Below are 24,051 nucleotides of genomic sequence, written 5' to 3'. Positions count from 1 at the left end.
ACATTTGTGTAAGCACAGAAATTAGGGTATGTAACAGTGCTACAATCCAGAAAAACTGTCTTGTATTATTCCTTTATAGTTAACCTCTCCCCTTTCCATAACTCCTGTCATCCACTGATATATATATAAATGTATATATTCATTATTCCTCTGTTTTTGTCTTTTTGAGAATGTCATGTAAAAGCAATTATATAGAATATAACTGTTGATACTGGCTTCTTTCATTCACATACTACCTTTGAAATTCATTCAAGTTGTGTGTTTGAATAGTTTTTTTTTTTATTGCTGAGTAGTTGGCACCCCACTCCAGTACTCTTGCCTGGAGAATCCCATGGATGGAGGAGCCTGGTAGGCTGCAGGCCATGGGGTTGCTAAAAGTCGGACATGACTGAGCGACTTCACTTTCACCTTTCACTTTAATGCATTGGAGAAGGAAATTGCAACCCACTCCAATGTTCTTGCCTGGAGAACCCCAGGGACTGGGGAGCCTGGTGGGCTGCCGACTATGGGGTTGCACAGGGTCGGACACGACAGAAGTGACTTAGCAGCAGCAGCAGTATTCCGGTGGCGACCCACTCCAGTACTCTTGCCTGGAAAATCCCATGGATGGAGGAGCCTGGTAGGCTTCAGTCCATGGGGTTGCTAATAGTCGGACACGACTGAGTGACTTCACTTTCCCTTTTTACTTTCATGCAATGGAGAAGGAAATGGCAGGCCACTCCAGTGTTCTTGCCTGGAGAATCCCAGGGACGGGGGAGTCTGGTGGGCTGCCGTCTATGGGGTCACACAGAGTTGGACACAACTGAAGTGACTTAGCAGCAGCAGCAGAAGCAGTATTCCCATAGGGTGAATGTACCACAGTATAAACAGTGGTTTGTTTAACCATTTACTTTTTGAAAGACATGAAGGTTATTTCCAGTTTTTGCCTGTTACAAATAAAGCTGCTATAAACATTTGTGTATAGGATTCCATCCTCCCCCATTTTTGAAATTGTGGTAAAATATGCATAACATAGGGGCTTCACAGGTGGCATTAGTGGTAAAGAACCCCCTTGCTAATGCAGGAGACATAAGAGATGCAGGTTCAATCCTGGGTTGGGAAGATAACCTGGAGGAGGGCATGGCAACCCAGTCCAGTATTCTTGCCTAGAGAATCTCATGGACAGAGGAACCTGATGGGCTACAGTCCATAGGGTTGCAAAGAATCAGACACAACTGAAGTGACTTGGCGCACACACACATACGCATAACGTAAAGTTTACCATCTTAACTATTTTCACATGTACAGTGCAGTGGTATTAAATGTATTCATATTACTGTGTAACCATCACCACCATCCATCTCCAGAATTCTTTTCATCTTGCAGAACTGAAACTGCTTATCAATTAAACAATAACTTCCCATTTTTTCCTTTCCTCAAGCCTCTCCTAACCATCGTTCTGCTGTTTTTCTGATTTTAACCTACCCTAAGACTCTCACGTAAGTGGAATTAAACGATATTTTTCTTTTTGTGACTGGCTTGTGTATAGGTTTTTATATGAGCATAAGCCTTAATTTCTCTGGGTTAAATGCCCAGGGAATTGCAGGATTCTATGATGGTTACATGTTTAGTTTTTAAAGAAACTGCTAAAGTTTTCCAAAGTGGCTGTACCATTCATTTTACTTTCTCACTAGCGACGTTGTAAGTCTAGGGTTTGAATTAAATTTCTAGAGCGGTAACTCTGGTGACCCCTTAGAGTAGTCATCATTGGATGATTTGGAAAATAGTAACTAACACTCCTGTATTCACTGATGTGGATTGTGGTGGAGGTGGAGAAAAGATTCAGGGCTCGATAGAAACCCAGTAGGTATCTACTGTAGTAGTGGTTTCTAAACTTGTATGCATACCAGAATCATCAGGGGAACTCTTTATAATTCAAATTCATGGATCTCATACAGACATGCTAAGTTGGAATCTGTATTTTTAACAAGGGCTAAAGCAAATTTTAAGTGATCATGCCCACAGTAGTTTGTCCATTGTGTTATAAGGTCTATGGAATTTACAAAATGTAAAAATTTCGGGAGCATATGGGGCTTCCCTGGTGGCTCAGTGGTGAAGAATCCACCTGCCAGTTCAGGAGACGTGTGTTTGATCCCTGGGTTGGGAAGATCACCTGAGGAGGAAATGGCAACCCAGTCCAGCATTCCTGCCTGGAGAATCCCATGGACAGAGGAGCCTGGTGGGCTACAGTCCATGGGGTCACAAAGAGTTGGACATGACTTAGTGACTAAACAACAACAACGTAATGGATATTCAACAAATAAGAAATTTCCAGCCCTCTTATTATCTTTTTCCTTATCTCTCTTTGACCCTATGTTTATATCTCCTTGTCTCTTTTTCACATCAGTTTATGAAGTGATCTTATGTATTTAAAATTTTTTAAAAATTGAAGTAATGTTGATTTACAGTGTTCTGTTAATTTCCAGTGTACAGCAAAGTGATTCAGTTATACACATATGTATTTTTTCATATTCTTTTCCACTTTGGTTTATTATAGGGTGTTGAATATTGGGAGGCCTGGTGTGCTGCAGTCCATTGGGTTGCAAAGAGTCAGATACCACCTGGTGACTGAACAGCAGCAACAACTGAATATAATTCCCTGTACTATACAATAGGACCTTGTTGTTTATTATATGGTCCCCTCTGATACTTAATTCTATTTTTTCAGTTACAAATAATCTCACCTTGGATAAACCTAATTGGCTGTGATACTGCCACTGTGCAAAGCTTAATTCTGTGTTTTATTTTCTCTTCCCCCATCTAGTTTTTCACTGGTCTTTCTTTTTTTTTTCCCCCAATGTGTCTAATAGGTTATTGACTACTACTTTCTCTGTTTTCACTTGGCCCTTAAATTGTAACTTACTAGGTTCCCTCTTCCTACTATGGAAAGTGTTTGCTGCTCAGCATCTGGGGCTTATTTTCTTTCTCATACAAAGATATATTTATCCTGCTCTTGGGGCTTCCCTCATAGCTCAGTTGGTAAAGAATCCGCCTGCAATGCAGGAGACCCCTGTTTGATTCCTGGGTCAGGAATATTCGCTGGAGAAAGGATAGGCTACCCTCTCCAGTATTCTTGGGCTTTCCTTATGGCTCAGCTGGTAAAAAATCTGCCTGCAATGCAGGAAACCTGGGTTCGATCCCTGAGTTGGGAAGATCCCATGGAGAAGGGAAAGGCTACCCACTCTAGTATTCTGCCCTGGAGAATTCCATGGACTGTATAGTTCTGCTGTTGCTGCTGCTGCTGCTAAGTCGCTTCAGTCGTGTCTGACTCTCTGTGACCCCAAAGACAGCAGCCCACCAGGCTCCTCTGTCCCTGGGATTCTCCAGTCAAGAATACTGGAGTGGGTTGCCATTTTTTTCTCCAATGCATGCATGCATGCATGCTAAGTCGCTTCAGTCGTGTCCGACTCTGTGCAACCCCATTGACAGCAGCCCACCAGGCTCCTCTGTCCACAGGATTCTCTAGGCAAAAATACTGGAGTGGGTTGCCATTTCCTTCTCCAACTGTATAGTTCATGGGGTCTCAAAGAGTCAGACACAACTGAGAGACTTTCACTTGTATAGGGAGATCCAAGTCTCTCTCATGGGTTGTTCTTTCTTTTCGATGGCAGGAGTAGAAAACAACTATCAAGGTTTGGTGAAGGAAGCTTTAAGTTTTGTATTTATTTTTCTCCTCTTCTTACAGGGAAGAAGAAGAACGTTTGAGAAATAAAATTCGAGCTGATCACGAGAAGGCTCTAGAAGAAGCAAAAGAAAAATTAAAAAAGTCAAGAGAGGAAATCCGAGCAGAAATACAGACAGAGAAAAATAAGGTAGTCCAAGAAATGAAGATAAGAGAGAAAAAGCCACTGCCAGCAGTTCCTATACCAAACCTTATAGGAACACATGGTGGAGACCCGGAAGATAATGACCTAAGAGAGAAAAGGGAAAAAATTAAAGAGGTAATAAGCTGAGATTTGTGATATGGGGTGGTTAGGGATATAGGTATGCATTTGACTGGGTGTAAGTTTATCTGTCTGTCTGTATTTATGCCATCTGTGGTACAGACTTTGTCATACTTTGATCAAATTGTTTGTTTTGAGGTCAGAATTGTAGTTCAGTTTACAAGATGGCATCAAGTGCTAAAACTCTCTTAATATCAATCATAATTACAGGATACTTAAAATTTTTGATATGATGTTGATTGGATAGTTAAGCTGCTTATCTTGTGTTCAGAGAACTTTTGATACTCAATATTTTATAAATAATGTAGAATAGACCCATAAACAGTTTATCATTTAATAAGAAATTTCATAAATATCTGTTTTCAAGGACCTCTGCTTGTTACTAGTTTCTGAAGAGTTAGCAAGTTTCTGAAGAGCTAGCTTTATGTGTACCATCTTTCAAGGAACCCGTCGTGATACCACTTAACCATACTGCAGATTAAGAACACATCTTTCCAAAGAGTCTCAATGAATTTAATGGGGAAGGATTGATTTCAGCATTATTGAAATTTGTTTGGTCTCAGGAGTCTTTCAGTTTTGTTATTCTAAGGGTTCTTTGGAGATAAAATACCAGAATGAGAAGGAATCTAGTGAATGTTTTAGTAGAACTTTGTTAATTAGAAATCCTGCTAATGCTGGGTAGAGTTTTAGTTTTACTGTTGTGAAGAAACAGATTTTGAAATAGCATAAACAGTATTTAAAATTGATTGTTTATCATAACATAAGACAATACGTTTAGTTCAAATAGGTATCTATTAGGATATATTCTAGTTGTGAATATGGAAGATTTGCAGGTATTTTAGCATCCTTTATGAATTAGTATAAGATATGTACTTTGATTTTACCTTACTCTGGATTCTATGTTTTGTGCTCAGGCTGCTTGAGCCACTTTCTTTGGGCAGTGTTGAGGAAAAGTCAGTGGCACCCCACTCCAGTACTTTTGCCTGGAAAATCCCATGGACGGAGGAGTCTGATAGGCTGCAGTCCATGGGGTCGCTAGAGTCAGACATGACTGAGCGACTTCCCTTTCACTTTTCACTTGCATGCATTGGAAAAGGAAATGGCAACCCACTCCAGTGTTCTTGCCTGGAGAATCCCAGGGACAGGGGAGCCTGGCAGGCTGCCATCCATGGGGTTGCACAGAGTCGGACACGACTGAAGTGACTTAGCAGCAGCAGCAGCAGAGGAGACTTTGATAATATTTTTTAATGTCATTAGAATTTATTGAAATACTTTCTGATGTACGTAATAATTCACATAGATAACACTGTGTGTTTCAGTTCAGTTCAGTCCCTGAGTAGTGTCTGACTCTTTGCGACCCCCTGGACTGCAGCATGTCAGGCTTCCCTGGGGACCTACTACCACCCACAGGTTCAGTGATACACTGGGAGTACTCATAGAACTTAGCAAACTGTTATATTCATGGTTTATTCATTGAAAGCATACAGATTAAAATCAATAGAAAAGGCATATAGGACAAAGTCCAGTAGACCAGGCAAAAGCTTCTCATTGTCCTCTCACAGTGGAATGATATCAGTTCAGTTCAGTTCAGTCACTTAGTCGAGTCCGACTCTTCGTGACCCCATGAATTGCAGCACGCCAGGCCTCCCTGTCCATCACCAACTCCCAGAGTTCACTCAGACTCACGTCCATCGAGTCAGTGATGCCATCCAGCCATCTCATCCTCTGTCGTCCCCTTCTCCTGCCCGAAATCCCTCCCAGCATCAGAGTCTTTTCCAGTGAGTCAACTCTTTGCATGAGGTGGCCAAAGTCCTGGAGTTTCAGCTTTAGCATCATTCCTTCCAAAGAAATCCCAGGGCTGATCTCCTTTAGAATGGACTAATTGGATCTCCTTGCAGTCCAAGGGACTCTCAAGAGTCTTCTCCAACACCACAGTTCAAAAGCATCAATTCTTTGGTGCTCAGCTTTTTTCATAGTCCAACTCTCACATCCATACATGACCACAGGAAAAACCATAGCCTTGACTAGACAGACCTTTGTTGGCAAAGTAATGTCTCTGCTTTTGAATATGCTATCTAGGTTGGTCATAACTTTCCTTCCAAGGAGTAAGCGTCTTTTAATTTCATGGCTGCAGTCACTATCAGCAGTGATTTTGGAGCTCAAAAAGATAAAGTCTGACACTGTTTCCACTGTTTCGCCATCTGTTTCCCATGAAGTGATGGGATGGGATGCCATGATCTTCGTTTTCTGAATGTTGAGCTTTAAGCCAACTTTTTTTCTCTCCACTTTCATTTTCATCAAGAGGATTTTGAGTTCCTCTTCACTTTCTGCCATAAGGGTGGTGTCATCTGCATATCTGAGGTGATTGATATTTCTCCCAGCAAACTTGATCCCCGCTTGTGCTTCTTCCAGCCTAGTGTTTCTCATGATGTACTCTGCATAGAAGTTAAATAAGCAGGGTGACAATATACAGCCTTGACGTACTCCTTTTCCTATTTGGAACCAGTCTGTTGTTCCATGTCCATTCTAACTGTTGCTTCCTGACCTGCATATAGGTTTCTCAGGAGGCAGGTCAGGTGGTCTGGTATTCCCATCTCTTTCAGAATTTTCCACAGTTTCTTGTGATCCACACAGTCAAAGGCTTTGGCATAGTCAATAAAGCAGAAATAGATGTTTTTCTGGAACTCTCTTGCTTTTTCAGTGATCCAGTGGATCTTGGCAATTTGGTCTTTGGTTCCTCTGCCTTTTCTAAAACCAGCTTGAACACTTGGAAGTTCACGGTTCACGTATTGGTGAACCCTGGCTTGGAGAATTTTGAGCATTACTTTACTAGCATGTGAGATGAGTGCAATTGTGCAGTAGTTTGAGCATTCTTTGGCATTGCCTTTCTTTGGGATTGGAATGAAAACTGACCTTTTCCAGTCCTGTGGCCACTGCTGAGTTTTCCAAATTTGCTGGCAAATTGAGTGCAGCACTTTCACAGCATCATCTTTCAGGATTTGAAATAGCTCCACTGGAATTCCATCACCTCCACTAGCTTTGTTTGTAGTGATGATTTCTAAGGCCCACTTGACTTCACATTCCAGGACATCTGGCTCTAGGTGAGTGATCACATCATTGTGATTATCTTGGTCTTGAAGATCCTTTTTGTACAGTTCTTCTGTGTATTCTTGCCACCTCTTCTTAATATCTTCTGCTTCTGTTAGGTCCATACCATTTCTGTCCTTTATTGAGCCCATCTTTGCGTGAAATATTCCCTTGGTATCTCTAATTTTCTTGAAGAGATCTCTGGTCTTTCCCATTCTGTTGTTTTCCTCTATTTCTTTGCATTGGTCTCTGAGGAAGGCTTTCTTATCTGTTCTTGCTATTCTTCAGAACTCTGCATTCAGATGCTTATATCTTTCCTTTTCTCCTTTGCTTTTCGCTTCTCTTCTTTTCACAGATATTTGTAAGGCCTCCCCAGACAGCCATTTTGCTTTTTTGCATTTCTTTTCCATGGGGATGGTCTTGATCCCGGTCTCCTGTACAGTGTCACGAACCTCTGTCCATAGTTCACCAGTCACTCTATCTATCAGATCTAGTCCCTTAAATCTATTTGTCACTTCCACTGTATAATCATAAGGGATTTGATTTAGATCATACCTGAATGGTCTAGTGGTTTTCTCTACTTTCTTCAACTTAAGTCTGAATTTGGCAATAACGAGTTCATGATCTGAGCCACAGTCAGCTCCTGGTCTTGTTTTTGCTGACTGTATAGAGCTTCTCCATCTTTGGCTGTGAAGAATATAATCAATCTGATTTTGGTGTTGACCATCTGGTGATGTCCATGTGTAGAGTCTTCTCTTGTGTTGTTGGAAGAGGGTGTTTGCTATGACCAGTGCATTTTCTTGGGAAAACTCTATTGGTCTTTGCCCTGCTTCATTTCATATTCCAAGGCCAAATTTGCCTGTTACTCCGGGTGTTGCTTGACTTCCTACTTTTGCATTCCAGTCCCCTATAATGAAAAGGACATCTTTTTTGGGTGTTAGTTCTAAAAGGTCTTGTAGGTCTTCATAGAACCATTCAGCTTCTTCAGCGTTACTGGCTGGGGCATAGACTTGGATTACTGTGATATTGAATGGTTTGCCTTGGAAACGAACAGAGATCATTCTGTCATTTTTGAGATTGCATCCAAGTAGTGCATTTCGGACTGTTTTGTTGACCATGTTGGCTACTCCATTTCTTCTAAGGGATTCCTGCCCGCGGTAGTAGATATAATGGTCATCTGAGTTAAATTCACGCATTCCAGTCCATTTCCTAGAATGTTGACATTCACTCTTGCCATCTCCTGTTTGACCACTTGTAATTTGCCTTGATTCATGGACCTGACATTCCAGTTTCCTAAGCAATATTGCTCTTTACAGCATTAGACCTTGCTTCTATCACCAGTCACATCCACAACTGGTTATTGTTTTTGCTTTGGCTCCATCCCTTCATTCTTTCTGGAGTTATTTCTCCACTGATCTCCAGTAGCATATTGGGCACCTACTGACCTGAGGAGTTCCTCTTTCAGTATCCTGTCATTTTGCCTTTCATACTGTTCATGGGGTTCTCAAGGCAAGAATACTGAAGTGGTTTGCCATTCCTTTCTCCAGTGGACCACATTCTGTCAGACCTCTCCACCAGACCCACCCTTCTTGCTTGGCCCCACGGGTATGGCTTAGTTTCATTGAATTAGACAAGGCTGTGGTCCTAGTGTGGTTAAATTGACTAGTTGTCTGTGATTATGGTTTCAGTGTGTATACCCTCTGATGCCCTCCTGCAACACCTACCATCTTACTTGGGTTTCTCTTACCTTGGACGAGGGGTATCTCCTCACCGTTGCCCCTCCTGACCTTGAACATGGAGTGATATGGACGGTGCTTAATTCTCCCAGAAATGATATGTGGCAGTATGTGTGATGTATTACCAACCAGAGAAGTAAACCTGAGCCTTGGTGTCCAGGTTTTTGGTTTTTTTAATAATTATTTTTTATTCAGTTCAGTCACTTAGTTGTGTCCGACTCTTTTTGACCCCATGGATTGCAGCATTCCAGGCTTCCCTGTCCATCACCAACTCCTGAAGCTTGGTCAAGCTCATGTCCATCGAGTTAATGATTCCATCCAGCCATCTCATCCTATGTTGTCCCCTTTTCTTTCTGCCTTCAATCTTTCCCAGCATCAGGGTCTTTTCCAGTGAGTCAGTTCTTCGCATCAGGTGGCCAAAGTATTGGAGTTGGAGCCTCAGCATCAGTCCCTCAAATAAATACTCAGGACTGATTTCCTTGAAGACTGATTATTTGATGTCCTTGCAGTCCAAGGGACTCTCTGAAGAGTCTTCTCCAGCACCAGAGTTCAAGAGCATCAATTCTTTGGTGCTCAGCTTTCTTTATAGTCAAATTCTCACATCCATACATGACTACTGGAAAAAACATAGCTTTGACTAGACGGACCTTTGTTGGCAAAGTAATGTCTCTGCTCATTAATATGCAGTCTAAGTTGGTGATAGCTTTTCTTCAGGGAGCAAGCATCTTTTAATTTCATGGCTGCAATCACCATCTACAGTGATTCTGGACCCCTAAAAAGCCAAGTCTGTCACTGTTTCCATTGTTTCCCCATCTATTAGCCATGATGTGATGGGGCCGTATGCCATGATCTTTGTTTTTTGAATGAGTTTTAATCCAGTTTTTTCACTCTCCTCTTTCACTTTCATCAAGAGGCTCTTTAGTTCTTCTTCACTTTCTGCCATAAGGGTGGTGTCATCTCCATATCTGAGGTTGTTGATATTTCTCCTGGCATTCTTTAACCCAGCTTGTGCTTCATCCAGCCCAGCATTTTGTGTGATGTACTCTGCATATAAGTTAAATAAGGAGTGTGACAGTATACAACCTTGACATACTCCTTCCCCAGTTTGGAAGCACTCTTGTTCCATGTCCAGTTCTAACTATTGCTTCTTGAGCTGTGTACAGATTTCTCAAGAAGCAGATCAGGTGATCTGGTATTCCCATCTCTTTCAGAATTTTCCACAGTTTGTTGTGATCCACACAATCAAAGGCTTTGGTGTAGTCAATAAAGCAGAAGTACATGTTTTTCTAGAACTCTCTTGCTTTTTCTATGATCAGTGGAAATTGGCAATTTGATCTCTGGTTCCTCTGCACATTCAAAATCCAGCTTGAACATCTGGAAGTTCACAGTTCACATACCGTTGAAGCCTGGCTTGGAGAATTTGGAGCATTACTTTGCTAGCGTGTGGGATGAGTGCAATTGTGCGGTAGTTTGAACATTCTTTGGCATTGGTCTTCTTCGGGATTGGAATGAAAACACCTTTTCCAGTCCTGTGGCTACTGCTGAGTTTTCCAAATTTGCTGTCATATTGAGTGCAGCACTTTCACGGCATCATCTTTTAGGATTTGAAATAGCTCAACTGGAATTCCATCACCTCCACTAGCTTTGTTTGTAGTGGTGCTTCCTAACGCCCACTTAACTTTGCACTCCAGGATGTATGGCTCAAGGTGAGTGATCACACCATCGTGGTTATCTGGGTCATGAAGATCTTTCTTGTATAGTTCTTCTGTGTATTCTTGCCACCTCTTCTCAGTATCTTCTGCTTCTGTTAGGTCCATACCATTTCTGTCCTTTATCGAGCCTATCTTTGCATGAAATGTTCCCTTGGTATCTCTAATTTTCTTGAAGAGATCTCTAGTCTTTCCCATTCTGTTGTTTTCCTCTATTTCTTTGCATTGGTCTCTGAGGAAGGCTTTCATATCTCTCCTTGCTAATCTTTGGAACTCTGCATTCAGATGGGTATATCTGTCCTTTTCTCCTTTGCCTTTAGCTTCTCTTCTTTTCTCACATCTTTGTAAGGCCTCCTCAGAAAATCATTTTGCCTTTTTGCCTTTCTTTTTCTTGGGGATAGTCTCGATCACTGCTTCCTGTAGAAGGTCACTAACCTCTGTCCATAGTTTCAGGCACTCTGTCAATTCTAATCCCTTGAATCTATTTGTCACTTCTACTGTATAATCATAAGGGGTTTTGTTTAGGTCATACCTGAATGATCTAGTGGTTTTCCCTACTTTTTTCAGTTTAAGTCTTGAATTTTGCAGTAAGAGATCATGATCTGAGCTACAGTCACCTCCAGTCTTATTTTTGCTGACTGTATAGAGCTTCTCCATCTTCAGCTGCAAAGAATATATTTAATGTGATTTTGGTATTGGCCATCTCATTATGTCCATGTGTAGAGTAGTTTCTTGTGTTGTTGGAGGAGGATGTTTGCTATGATCAGTGCATTCTTTTGGCAACACTGTTTGCCTTTGCCCTGCTTCATTTTGTACTCCAAGGCCAAATTTTCCTGTTACTCCAGGTATCTCTTGACTTCCTACTTTTGCATTCCAGTCCCCTATGATGAAAAGGACATCTTTTCTGGGTGTTAGTTCTAAAAGGTCTTGTATGTCATCATAGAGCTGTTCTGCTTTACCTTCTTTGGCATTAGTGGTTGTGTCATAGGCTTGGATTACTGTGATGTTGAATGATTTGCCTTGGAAACAAACAGAGATCATTCTATCATTTTTGAGATTGTACCTAGTACTGCATTTCAGACTGTTGACTATGAGGGCTACTCCATTGCTTTTAAGGGATTCTCGCCACAGTAGTAGATATAATGATCGTCTGAATTTAATTTGCCCATTCCAGTCCATTTTAGTTCACTTATTCCTAAAATGTCGATGCTCACTCTTGCCAGCTCCTGTTGGACCACTTCCAATTTATCTTGATTCATGGACCTACATTCCAGGTTTCGATGGAATATTGTTCTTTACAGCATCAGACTTTACTTCCATCACCAGTCATATCCACTAGTGGGCATTGTTTTTGCTTTTACTCTGTCTCTCCATTCTTCCTGGAGTTATTTCTCATTCTTTTCCAGTTGCATATTGAGCACCTATCAGCCTGGGGAGTTCATCTTTTAGCATCATTTCTTTTTGCCTTTTCATACTGTTCATGGGGTTCTCAAGGCAAGAATACTGAAGTGGTTTTCCATTCCCTTCTCCAGTGGACCATGTTTTGTCAGAACTCTTCACTATGACTTGTCTGTGTTGGGTGGCCATGGCTTATAGTTTCATTGAGTTAGACAAGGCTGTGATCCATGTGATCAGTTTGGTTAGTTTTCTGTGATTGTGGTTTTCATTCTCTCTGCCCTCTGACGGATAAGGACAAGAGACTTATAGAAGCTTCTTGATGGGAGAGACTGACTGGGGGGAAACTGCGTCTGATTGGTGCGGCCTTGCTCAGTAAATGTTTAATCCAATTTCCTGTTGATGGCTGGGGCTCTGTTCCCTCCCTGTTGCTTGGCCTGAGACGAAACTGTGGTAGAGTTAATGTACCTGGTAATGGCAGCCTCCTTCAAAAGGACTTGTGCACATATTGTTGTATTCTGTGTCTCTGACCCCATAGCTGACCCCATAGCAGGCCACTGTTGATCCACGTGTCTGCTGGAGACTGCTGGACACTCATGGGCAAGTTTGCTCCTTGTGGAGACTCTTCCTTTCTTCTGGCTCCTGGTCTGCTAAAGGTTTTGTTTGTGTTCTCCAAGAGTCTGTTTCCCCAGCCCTACAGAAGTTCTATAATCAAATCCCACTGGCCTCCAAAGTCAGATTTCCTGGGGGTTCTCAGTCCCTTTGCCAGATCCTCAGGTTGGGAAATCTGTTGCTTTGTGCTGTGCTTAGTTGCTCAGTTGTGTCCAACTCTTTGTGATCCCATGGACTGTAGCCCACCAGGCTCCTTTGTCCATGCGGATTCTCTCAGTAAGAATACTGGAGTGGGTTGTCATGCCCTCCTCCAGGGGATCTTCCCAACCCAGGGATCAAACCCAGGTCTCCCTAATTGCAGGCAGATTCTTTACCATCTGAGCCACCAGGGAAGCCCATGTAGGCTTGGCCCATGTAGTCTTAATTAAGCCCATGTAGTCTTAATTCTCCAGTCCCTCCAGAGATCAGGCTGATTCCATGTGTTTCAAGGTCCCCACCATAAATCACATTATTAGCATAAACTGTCTGACATGACTCAAGGCTTTAGGTAAACAAAAATGCTCTTCACAGGCAGAATAATAAAAGTTTAGAGGTTATTTTCCAGGAGCCTGGCTTAGGCCAAATCTTTTCTGAGGATGTGTAAGGTTTGGACAACCCAGACCTGCTGAGTGAATCCTTTAGATAACATCGCGTTATCTAGTGTTCTTGTAGATTAACATAAAACTTAAGAATCCCTGTGCAGGGTCCTGTTAAAAATTATGGTTGACGCCTTAGCAAGGAGAGAAAGTTGAGACCTAACCTGCAGGGGAAGATGCTAATAAGAGGCAAGGTGATGTGCATTACCTGCAGAATATCTGAAAAAGTTTCAAGAATTAAAGCACTATTTACTTCTGAAGGCAGGGGTATAAAATAGAGCTGGAAAAGGATTATTTGAAAGTTTTAAAAGGAGCTTTTAACCCCTAAATCTCCAATTCTGTCCTCCCTTTCCTAAAAGAAAACTAAAAGTTTACTTTTGGATGGATAAATTAGAGAAGATCTAGATTTGGGAAATACCAGGTATGGTATGGCTGAGGGGAAGGGGCAGAAGTTATTCTAAAAAAATGAAGAGTGCTGGAGGTAGAGAGCATTAAGTGAAAAATGGATTCTGAATATTGAGACAGCTTTATTCTGCTAGACTTTTAAAATTCTGCTAATCAAATTTATTTTCAGTAAGCAGGAAAATGAAGGATTTTTCTCTGGGGAGACCTGACTATGACTGGCACAAGAGGAAAGAGTTACTCTGTTCTTCAGTAAAATGCCCCATGGGTTTCACCTGATCTCCCTAAGATGAAACTCAGTCAACAAGTCTAGCCTGTTCATTGACAGCCTTTGATTATTTTATAAGTGCTTTACTCATATGTGAAGAGCAAACCAAAGAACACCTGACATGTATAGAAAGTTTGTTACATGAGAGAAATGGAAGAAAAGAATTTAGAGCATACAAAAACCATGCAGGGACCAGAATACATGTATCTAAAAAGAATTAACATCTTTAGAGTGCCAAAAAACTAAATTTATAAAATGCGAATTAGTTATAAAAAGGAACATTTACAGAATAAGAAAGAGTTCTTGGAAAATAAAAATGTGATAGTTTTAAAATTCAAGAGAAGAATTGGAAGATAAAATTGAGCATCTTTCTCAGAAGGACAAAATTCAGTTCAGTTCAGTTGCTCAGTCGTGTCACAAAAGGTTGAGAAAATAAGAAAAATGATAAGATCAGTCTGTAACATCTAATAAATGATTGATTAGTGGTTTTGAAAAGAGAACATGGAAAATAGAGGGGAAGAATTCAGAGACACAGTTCAAAGGTTCCTACTGAAATTTTAGAACGAAGTTTTAGAAAATTTTAGAAAAAGTGGCATAACAGATCCTAAAAGTTTATAGAGAAAAAAATAGTTCCACCCAAAAGATTGGGATTGTGTATAATGGCACATTAGATTCTTCAACAATAATATTAGAAACTGAAAGAGTGTGGAGCTAAGGCTTAGAAAGAATTATGTATTCAGCCAAATTATGACTCAAATCTGAGGGAAAAATATTTTTAGACATTTTGTCAGATTGCTACTAGAAAATATGCTTCAGCATAAAAATAGGGATATAAAGTGATTTTGGAAACAGGTGATCTGTCACTAGAGAGAGAAAGCAAGGGCACTGTCAGGATTGTGAAAATGGGAATCAGGAGGATGCTGGCTGTACTTCAGGTAGAGGGAACGGAACTCCCCTTTAGAGTAGGAGGAAGGAGCCTCAGAAAGGATTTATCAGAGAATAAACTGAAACTGATAGTTTTCTGGTGTGTTTGATAATTTTGAGAGAGGTTTTGAAACTCATTTAATTTGGAAGTAAATTAATAATTTTTACTAAAACTACATCAATAATAAACCCCACCAAACTTCAGACCAGTAGTTAACAGCAGGGAAAACAAAAATTGAACAAATTAATATATCAATAGTAATATAAGAAAAAAACTGTTAACTATATTGAAAGAGTGAGACAGGGAATATAAATGGAAAAGTATATATAGGGGTGGGTTGATAGTTTATAAGAAAGCTAAATTAACTACAGGGGCATATAGTAAACAGCTAAAATTTTTTTTTAAATCAAGAACTCACCCTGTAAACTATACAGGGGTAAATAGAAAAACGGGTGAAAGTTTAAGTAATTGGCTCAGGAAAAGGGGAAGTTAGGAAAGTGGGGAAGATAGGACAGGCTATTAGAATTTTTAAAAATTCAACATCATTGAGACATATTTTATGTACCGTAAAATGTGTCTATTTTAAGAGTTCAGCTTGATGAGTTTGGACAGTTGTACACACCGGTGTAACAATTGCAGTCAAGCTGTGAATACATCCATCATCTCAAAATAGTTTGTGTCCCTCTTCAGTCAGTTCACCCGATTCCTTGGCCCCAGGCAACTACTGATCTGCCTTTAGTCATTTAAGATTAGATTTGTCTTTTTTAGAGTTTCAATCAAACGGTCATCCTCTATCGTTCCCTTCTCCTGCCCCCAATCCCTCCCAGCATCAGTCTTTTCCAACACCACAGTTCAAAAGCATCAATTTTTCGGTGCTCAGCTTTCTTTATAGTCCAACTTTCACATCCATACATGACTACTGGAAAAACCATAGCTTTGACTAGATGGACTTTTGTTGGCAAATGTCTCTGCTTTTTAATATGCTGTCTAGGTTGGTCATAGCTTTTCTTCCAAGGAGCAAGTGTCTTTTAATTTCATGGCTGCAGTCACCATCTACTGTGATTTTGGAACCCTAAAAAATAAAGTTTCTCACTGTTTCCATTATTTCCCTGTCTATTTGCCATGAAGTGATGGAACCAGATGCCATGATCTTAGTTTTCTGAATGTTGAGTTTTAAGCCAGCTTCTTCACTCTGTTCTTCCACTTTCATCAAGAGGCTCTTTAGTTCTTCACTTTCTGCCATAAGGGTGTTGTCATCTGCATATCTGAGGTTATTGATATTTCTCCTGGCAATCTTCATTCCACCTTGTGCTTCTTCCAGCCTGGCATTTTGTATGATGTACTCTGCGTATAAGTTAAATAAGCAGAGTGACAGTATATAGCTTTGACATGCTCCTTTTCCTATTTGGAACCAGTCTGTTGTTCCATGCCCAGTTCTAACTGTTGCTTCTTCTTTTTTTTTTTTTTTTCTTCACTTGATATTATCTTTAATTACAAAGACTTTTCCAATCACATCACATAGAGATCATTTTATCCACTGCTCTGTTTGGCTGCCAATCTCTTATCTCTCTCCTCAGCAATGGTAAGGTGAATACCCTTTCCACGGGGAAGAGAGATCCACGGTTTGTTGCCTTTGCCAATAACGAAAATGTTTTGAGAGCCGTTTGGCAAAGCTGTTGCCATTCGCATCTTTCACATGAACTACATCAAAAGAACCTGGATGCCTCTCCCGGTTTGTAATCATACCAATTCTTCCCAGGTTAGCACCTCCAGTCACCATGCACAGGTTACCAGTGTCAAATTTGATGAAATCAGTAATCTTGCCAGTCTCCAAGTCAGTCTGAATGGTATCATTCACCTTGATGAGGGGATCAGGGTAATGGATGGTACGAGCGTCATGGGTTACCAGATGAGGGATTCCTTTGGTTCCCACAAATATCTTTCTTACTTTGCACAATTTATACTTGGCCTCCTCAGGTGTAATACGATGAACAGCAAAGCGACCCTTGGTGTCATAGATCAAACGAAAATTCTCTCCAGTCTTATCAATGCTGATGACATCCATAAAACCAGCAGGGTAGGTTATATCTGTGCGGACTTTGCCATCGATCTTAATGAAATGCTGCATGCAAATCTTCTTTACTTCATCTCCAGTTAGGGCATACTTAAGTCTACTCCTTAGGAAAATGATTAGGGGGAGACACTCCCTTAGCTTGTAGGGGCCGGTAGATGGACAAGGGGCAAACACACCAGTCAGTTTATCCAGCATCCAATGTTTTGGAGCTGCTACGCGTTTCAGGTGCTTCTTGGGACCCCGAGCCATGGCTGCGCTAGGCACGAAAAGAACCTAACTGTTGCTTCTTGAGCTGCATACAGATTTATCAGGAGGCAGGTCAGGTGGTCTGGTATTCCCATCTCTTGAAGAATTTTCCACAGTTTGTTGTGATCCATCCAGTCAGCTTTGGTATAGTCAGTAAAGCAGAAATAGATGTTTTTCTGGAACTCTTGGGCTTTTTTGATGATCCAACAAATTTTGGCAATTTGATCTCTATCTTTTTAAAATCCAGCTTGAACATCTGGAAGTTCACAGTTCACATACTGTTGAAGCCTGACTTGGAGAATTTTGAGCATTACTTTGCTAGCGTGTGAGATGAGTGCAATTGTGTGGTAGTTTGAACATTCTTTGGCATTGCCTTTCTTTGGGATTGGGATGACCTTTTCCAGTCCTGTGGCCACTGCTGAGTTTTCCAAATTTGCTGGCATATTGAGTGCAGCACTTTCACAACATCATCTTTTAGAAATAGCTCAACTGGAATTCTATCACCTTCACAAACTTTATTCGTGGTGATGCTTCCTATGGCTCACTTGACTTCACATTCCAGGATGTCTGGCTCTAGGTGAGTGATCACACCACCGTGATCATCTGGGTCATGAATATAGTTTTTGGATAGTTCTTCTGTGTATTCTTGCCACCTCTTCTTAATGTCTTCTGCTTCTGTTAAGTCCACACCATTTCTGTTCTTAATGGTGCCCATCTTTGCATGAAAAGTTCCCTTGGTATCTCTGATTTTCTTTCCCATTCTATTGTTTTCCTCTATTTCTTTGCATTGATCGCTGAGGAAGGCTTTCTTATCTCTCCTTGTAATTCTTTGGAACTCTGCATTCAGATGGGTTTATCTTTCCTTTTCTCCTTTGCCTTTTGCTTCTCTTCTTTTCTCAGCTATTTGTAAGGCCTCATAAGACAACCATTTTGCCTTTTTGCATTTCTTTTTCTTGGGGATGGTCTTGATCACTGCTTCCTGTACAATGTCACGAACCTCTGTATTCTTCAGGCACTCTGTCTATCAGATCTAATCCTCTGAATCTATTTGTCTCTTTTACTATATAATCATAAGAGATTTGATTTAGGTCATACCTGAATGGTCTAGTGGTTTTCCCTATTTTTTCAGTTTAAGTCTGAATTTTGCAATATAAAGTTCATGATCTGAGCCACAGTCAACTCCCCTGTTTTGTTTTTGCTGACTGTATAGAGCTTCTGCAACTTTGCCTGCAAAGAATATAATCAATCTGATTTTGGTATTGACCATCTGGTGATGTCCATGTGTAGAGTCTTCTCTTGTGTTGTAGGAAGAGGATGTTTGCTGTGACCACTGCGTTCAGCTTATCTCTTATTTAGCACCAGAGGATTCATACCAGAGTGAAACCTTATAAATGCAGTGAATGTGGTAGAACCTTCAGCCAGAATGCAAACCTCAGAAAATACCAGCGAACTCATATCGGAGAAAAGCCTTGCAAATGTACTGAGTATGAGAAAGCCTTCAGTGACTGTTCAACAAGTGACCCTTGTTGGTTTTCTTTAATTTCTCTTAGCAGCAGTGTTTTGTAGGTCTTAGTGTATAGTTCTTGCACATATTCTATTTCATGTTTTTTGATGTTTTATAGATGTAATTGTTTTTGAATATCCATTTCTGATCACAACTAGCATGTAGAAATGTATTTGATTTTAGTTTGCTGAACTTGAATTTTTTTTTTTTTACTGCAGTCATCTGTTAGTTTATTGGCTTTTTAAGATTGCTTAGGGTTTTCCTTGTACATAGTCACATGCTTTGTGAATAGAGGTACTTTTTCCTTTTTGATTTTTATGCCCTTTGTTCTTTTTCTTTTTGCACTGGCTAGCACTTTCAGTAGATTATTGAAAAGAAGTGGTGAGCATGCATGTATTTGATTTGTTCTCAACCTTAGAAGTAGGGTCTTCTGCCATTACGTATGATGGCTGCTGTAGGGTTTTTTTTGAAGATGCCCTTTAGTAAGTTGAGGATGTTGCCTGTAATTATAGTTTTCTGAGTTTTTTTTTTTTTTTTTAAGCATGACTGGGTGTTGAATTTTACAGATGCTTTGTCTACATCTAAAAAGATGATTGTATGTTTTTTTCCCTTTTATTTGTTAACATGGTGAAATATGTTGATGGGTTTTTGAATGTTAAATTCACTTATATTCCTGACTTAAATTGCACATGGTCATTGTGTAGTATCCTTTTTATGTATTGTTAATTTTTGTTAAGGAATTTTGCATCTTTGTTTTTAAGATATATTGATTTTTAATTTCCTTGTAATATTTTTGCCTAGTTTTCAAATGTCTGAGTAGGCTGCAAAAAAAGTTGAGAAATGTTTTAATGAATATTATGTTTGATACACCATAAGCTACTATTACATAATTAAACTGATATTTAATTAAATACTCTGCTGTTGTATAGGTTAGTACTCACTGGGTTGAAAGAAACCCAGTTCAAACTAATTGATATAAAAATATTTATTAGCCTAGCGCTCTAAACCAGGGCTTCAAATTTGGCTCAGTCCAACCCTGTAGATGTTATTGTCAACAGATATGTATATCTCTATTTTCTTTTGTTACTTCATTTCTCCATGTTGGGAGAGTTAGCCCCCCTCAGCTCCAGGATTATATATTGCATAGGTCTTGAGATTGCAAAACAAGAGAGTCCTTTGTCTCATGGTATCTGTAACAATATGTGTGAAAGGACTTGATTGCCTTTACTGGATCACATGTACCCAGTCACTTAGTGTAGGTCAGGGATTGATTGGCAGGCTGCAACCTGCTGGCCAAACTCTGCCTGCTTCCTGGTTTTTAAAAACACAGTTTAATTGGAGCCCAGTCATGCTCATTTGTTTACATATTGTCCAGGGCTGCTTCTTGCTGCAGTAGCTGAGTTTAGTGGTTAGCATATATACCGTATAGACGTCAAGGTCTAAAATACTTTATAGGAACAGTTTGCTGATCTTTGGTCTAAAGATTAGGGATACTCTAGCCAGGCTGTGTTCATTGATTGTGGAATCAGAGCCCATTTTTGACAGCTCTGTCATGGTTACAGTGAGGGAAGGGGAGCTGTTTCTGAAAGGATTATGCTATGCTATGCTAAGTCACTTCAGTCGTGTCCGACTCTGTGCGACCCTGTAGACGCCCACCAGGCTCCCCCGTCCCTGGGATTCTCCAGGCAAGAACACTGGAGTGGGTTGCCATTTCCTTCTCCAGTGCACGAAAGCAAAAAGTGAAAGGGAAGTCACTCAGTTGTGTCCGACTCCTAGCGACCCCATGGACTGCAGCCCACCAGGCTCCTCTGTCCATGGGATTTTCCAGGCAAGAGTACTGGAGTGGGGTGCCATTGCCTTCTCCATCTGAAAGGATTGGCAGTTCCTAAAAGGAAAGAATGCCAAATAGATACTTTGCTCCCCAATAAAAAGAGCTTCTTTATTACACCTATTTTTTTGTTCTGTTGTGTAGACTTAAGTTAAACATGATTATATATGTTTTCACATTGACACCGATGTTAACAGAATAATATACTAATGTAGGAGATACAGGAGAATGTGTAAGGATATAGTAATAGAATCTTTAAATTGCATGAAATGTAAGGATAACAGTCTGTGAAAAATGTAAATTGATGGGTTATAATTTTTCTTTTCTCAGATGATGAAACATGCCTGGGATAATTACAGGATATATGGATGGGGGCATAATGAACTCAGACCTATTGCAAGGAAAGGACACTCCACTAATATATTTGGTAAGGCTGCTTTTTTACTGTTTTTATTTTAAAAATAGGATCTAACTATTTAGTTACTTTCTAAAACCTGAGTACAGTAGTCCCTGCTTATCTAAGCTTTTGTTTTCTTTCTATTTCATTTACTTATGGTCAATCTCAGTCTGAAAATATTAAATGGAAATTTTCTGAAATAATTAATAAATTAAAATTTTGTGCCTTTTCCAGCCTAGGGTATGAACCATCTCTTTGTCCAGTGTATCCTACTTGTTAGTTAGCCATCTGTCTGGGCATCAGATCAACTGTGGAGATAGCGCAGTGCTTGTGTTCAGGTAGTCCTTATTTTACTTAATAATAGGCCCACAACACAAGATTAGTGATGCCAGCAATTTGGATTTACCAAAGAGAAACTGTGAAGTGCTTTCTTTAAGTGAAAAGATGAAAGTTCTTCACTTAATAAGGACCATATGCTGAAATTAAGATCTCAGGCTAAGAATAAATATTCTAATCATGAAATTGTGAGGAAGTAAATTTGTGCTAGTTTTACTGTTGAGCTTCAGACTGCACAGGTTATGGCCGTAGTGCAATTAAGTGCTTAGTTAAGATGGAAAAGTCTTTACGTTTGTACAGTAAGATCTTTTAAGGAAGAGAGAGACCACATCTACATAATGTTTATTGCAGTAAATTATTATAATTATTCTATTTTATTATTAGTTATTGTCAATCTCATACTGTGCCTAATTTATAAATTAAACTGTATTATACATACGTATGTATAGGAAAAAAACATGTAGAGTTTGGTACTCTCCAGGGTTCCAGGTATCTGGGCACCTTGAGATAAGGGGGGGGTCTTCTTTATTTCTCGTGGGCTTCAGTCCATGGGGTCACAAAAGAGTCGGACACAACTTAAGTGACTAAACAACAGTAACAACTGTATTTCTATAGAACTGTAATTTGAAGCAAGGTGTAGTTTTTTGCAAGTTTTACTCAAGATTTAGTTATCACAGATAAGTGATAAATTTTGTATTTGCATACAGATGTTTTAGTCATTTATTTGTATTTTGAAGCTTTTTCTGCATTGTTTTTCTTTAGTGTAAGAAAGATACATACCTATTTGTAATTGTTTTTCTTCAACATAGTCCCAATTCTGATACTGCAGAGGACAAAAAGGATAGGAAATTCCAGTAGTGTTAGCTATGTATGTTAAAAAAAAATAATAATAAGTAACATGCCCAAGGTGATTCAGTTGATAAATTGAGTAAATGTACAGTATATTCACAGTTCCAAGGGAGAAATTGACAGTCTGTGTGTGGATGAAGGTTTGGGGAAGAGCTTTTTGTTTAACTTGAATTTAATAACTTTCTACCTCACGTGAGTTCAGTTCACTTGTTAAATTTCTCAGTTTAAAAGAGTGTTAACTACCTTAACAACTTTTATTTAACTTAAGAATAAGTCTTAAATATTATCAAGTTGTTCTTTAGAGTCTTCACATCTCTCATTTTAGGTGCTTCTTGATGTGATGGGTATCTTTTAAATAGCAGTAGGTAAAGACAAGAAAGTACTAATAGAATCAGAAAGCACATTTGTCAGTCACATGAAGTGCAGTCATCTTTGCTAATTGTAATGCAACACCACAATAATAACAATTTTTTTATTGTGACTAAGGAAGAATTTTTCCTGTGCAGTGATATCTCATAATTTTTTCAATGCTTGATTGTTTCCTGTCAAAAAAGAAAATGACTGAAAAGATAATTTCTCCTGGGTTTGAGAGATGTTGGGATGGAGGAATAATGGAAAAAATTTTCCTTTAGGTAATGAAAGACACCCAGAGATCTCACATATGACATTTAAGTTTGCATCTATCACTTAATGAAGTATAGTTTATTTCCTTAGCAGAGGTTACAGAATTAAGAGTTACTGTTGCTTTGTGGAGGCCACAGTGAGACATTAGTGCAGTAAAAGATATTTAATGATTAATTAAAATTAGATCCTCTCTGCAACTAACCATCCGTTTGTATTAAACTCAGTGGTAAACTCTGAGCCCTTTGAAAATGAGTTGGATGTTAATTTTCTGTTTAGTTTTTTAAATCTTATTTCTCAGAACATCTAATATAGTAAGACTTATCAAATAGTATGGTCCTAGGCGAGGTAGTAGGTAAATAACATACATTTGTTTTACTTAATCATGACTGTAATCAATAACTTAATTTACTTAATCAGTAACTGTAAGGTATGATTATTTGCTGAATTTAAAGATAAATGAGCTTTCAGGTAACGTCTTAAAATTTTATTCCTTATGAGTCAATATAATTCATTTAGTGAGCAAAATGGTTGTTTCTTTTTTAAAGTCTGAAAGAGTTGCTGTCTTGTGTCAAACTCTTTGCGACGTCATGGACTACATAGTTTGCCAGTCTCCTCTGTCCATGGAATTCTTCAGGCAAGAATACTGGAGTGGGTAGCCATGCCCTTCTCCAGCCAATCTTCCCGACCCGTGGATCGAACCCAGATCTCCCCCATTTCAGGCAGATTCTTTACCATCTGAGCCACCAGACAAGCCCATTTCCTTCTTAAATAAATGTGACTTTGTTAAAATCCTAATGGGTACGTTTTGACTTAATGTTTTCTCTTTTTAAAAATAGCATTTTTATGAAAGGGGTTTTGCTATTTATTTATTTATGGCTGTGCTGCTTGCCACGTGGCTTGCAGGATCTTAGTCCCCAGACCAAGGATTGAACCCAGGCCCATGTCAGTGAAAGTTTGGAGTCCTAACTACTGGGCCAACAGGGAATTCCCTTATGAAAAGTGGTTTTAATTTGTGGTACTTTTTGTCAGACTTCTTCACAAGTGACCTTTGTAGATCACTATTTGGTCAGGTTGGTAAATGATGACCAGGGCAATGACAGGTTCAGATTATTGTCAGGTGAGTTCTTACTGACTGGCCATTAGGAACACTTAAACTGGTTTACTGGATAAACAAAGTTATTTGTGAGATCATAGAAATTAAAGGAGCCTAGAGTTGGAAATGGAGAAGGAAATGGCAACCCACTGCAGTATTCTTGCCTGGAAAATCCCATGGACAGAGGAGAGTTGGAAAGGGTGACTTTACAAAATTAGTCTTTTCATTTGGTACAGAAGCAATATTTTGTCAGTTTTGATTTGGTATTTCTGAGGGATCATCTTGTAATGAGTATCAATTAAGTATTTTCCAATAAAATTTTTACCTTTTTATTGAGGTATGAGGTCA

General features: G+C 39.6%; 1 protein-coding gene and 1 pseudogene across 4 annotated transcripts in view; one reads left to right on the top strand and one right to left on the bottom strand.

Moving 5' to 3' along the window:
* The window catches only part of MAN1A2 (mannosidase alpha class 1A member 2), a 156,337-nt gene that overhangs the window by 26,493 nt on the left and 105,793 nt on the right, over nucleotides 1–24,051 (top strand). For all 4 annotated transcript variants that reach the window (XR_011463622.1, XR_011463621.1, XM_070367422.1 and 1 more), the window contains exons 2-3: nucleotides 3,725–3,980; nucleotides 20,735–20,831. Coding sequence is in view for 2 of the 4 variants with exons in the window: in XM_070367422.1 (XP_070223523.1) it covers nucleotides 3,725–3,980; nucleotides 20,735–20,831 (353 nt within the window). In the remaining 2 variants the exon portion in view is untranslated. The remainder of the gene's footprint in view (nucleotides 1–3,724; nucleotides 3,981–20,734; nucleotides 20,832–24,051) is intronic.
* LOC102265729 (small ribosomal subunit protein eS4, X isoform-like) lies at nucleotides 16,222–17,091 on the bottom strand (annotated as a pseudogene).

Source organism: Bos mutus, chromosome 3 (assembly GCF_027580195.1).
Source record: "Bos mutus isolate GX-2022 chromosome 3, NWIPB_WYAK_1.1, whole genome shotgun sequence".
Taxonomy (NCBI): domain Eukaryota; kingdom Metazoa; phylum Chordata; class Mammalia; order Artiodactyla; family Bovidae; genus Bos; species Bos mutus.
This window is presented reverse-complemented; position numbering and strand designations above follow the sequence as displayed.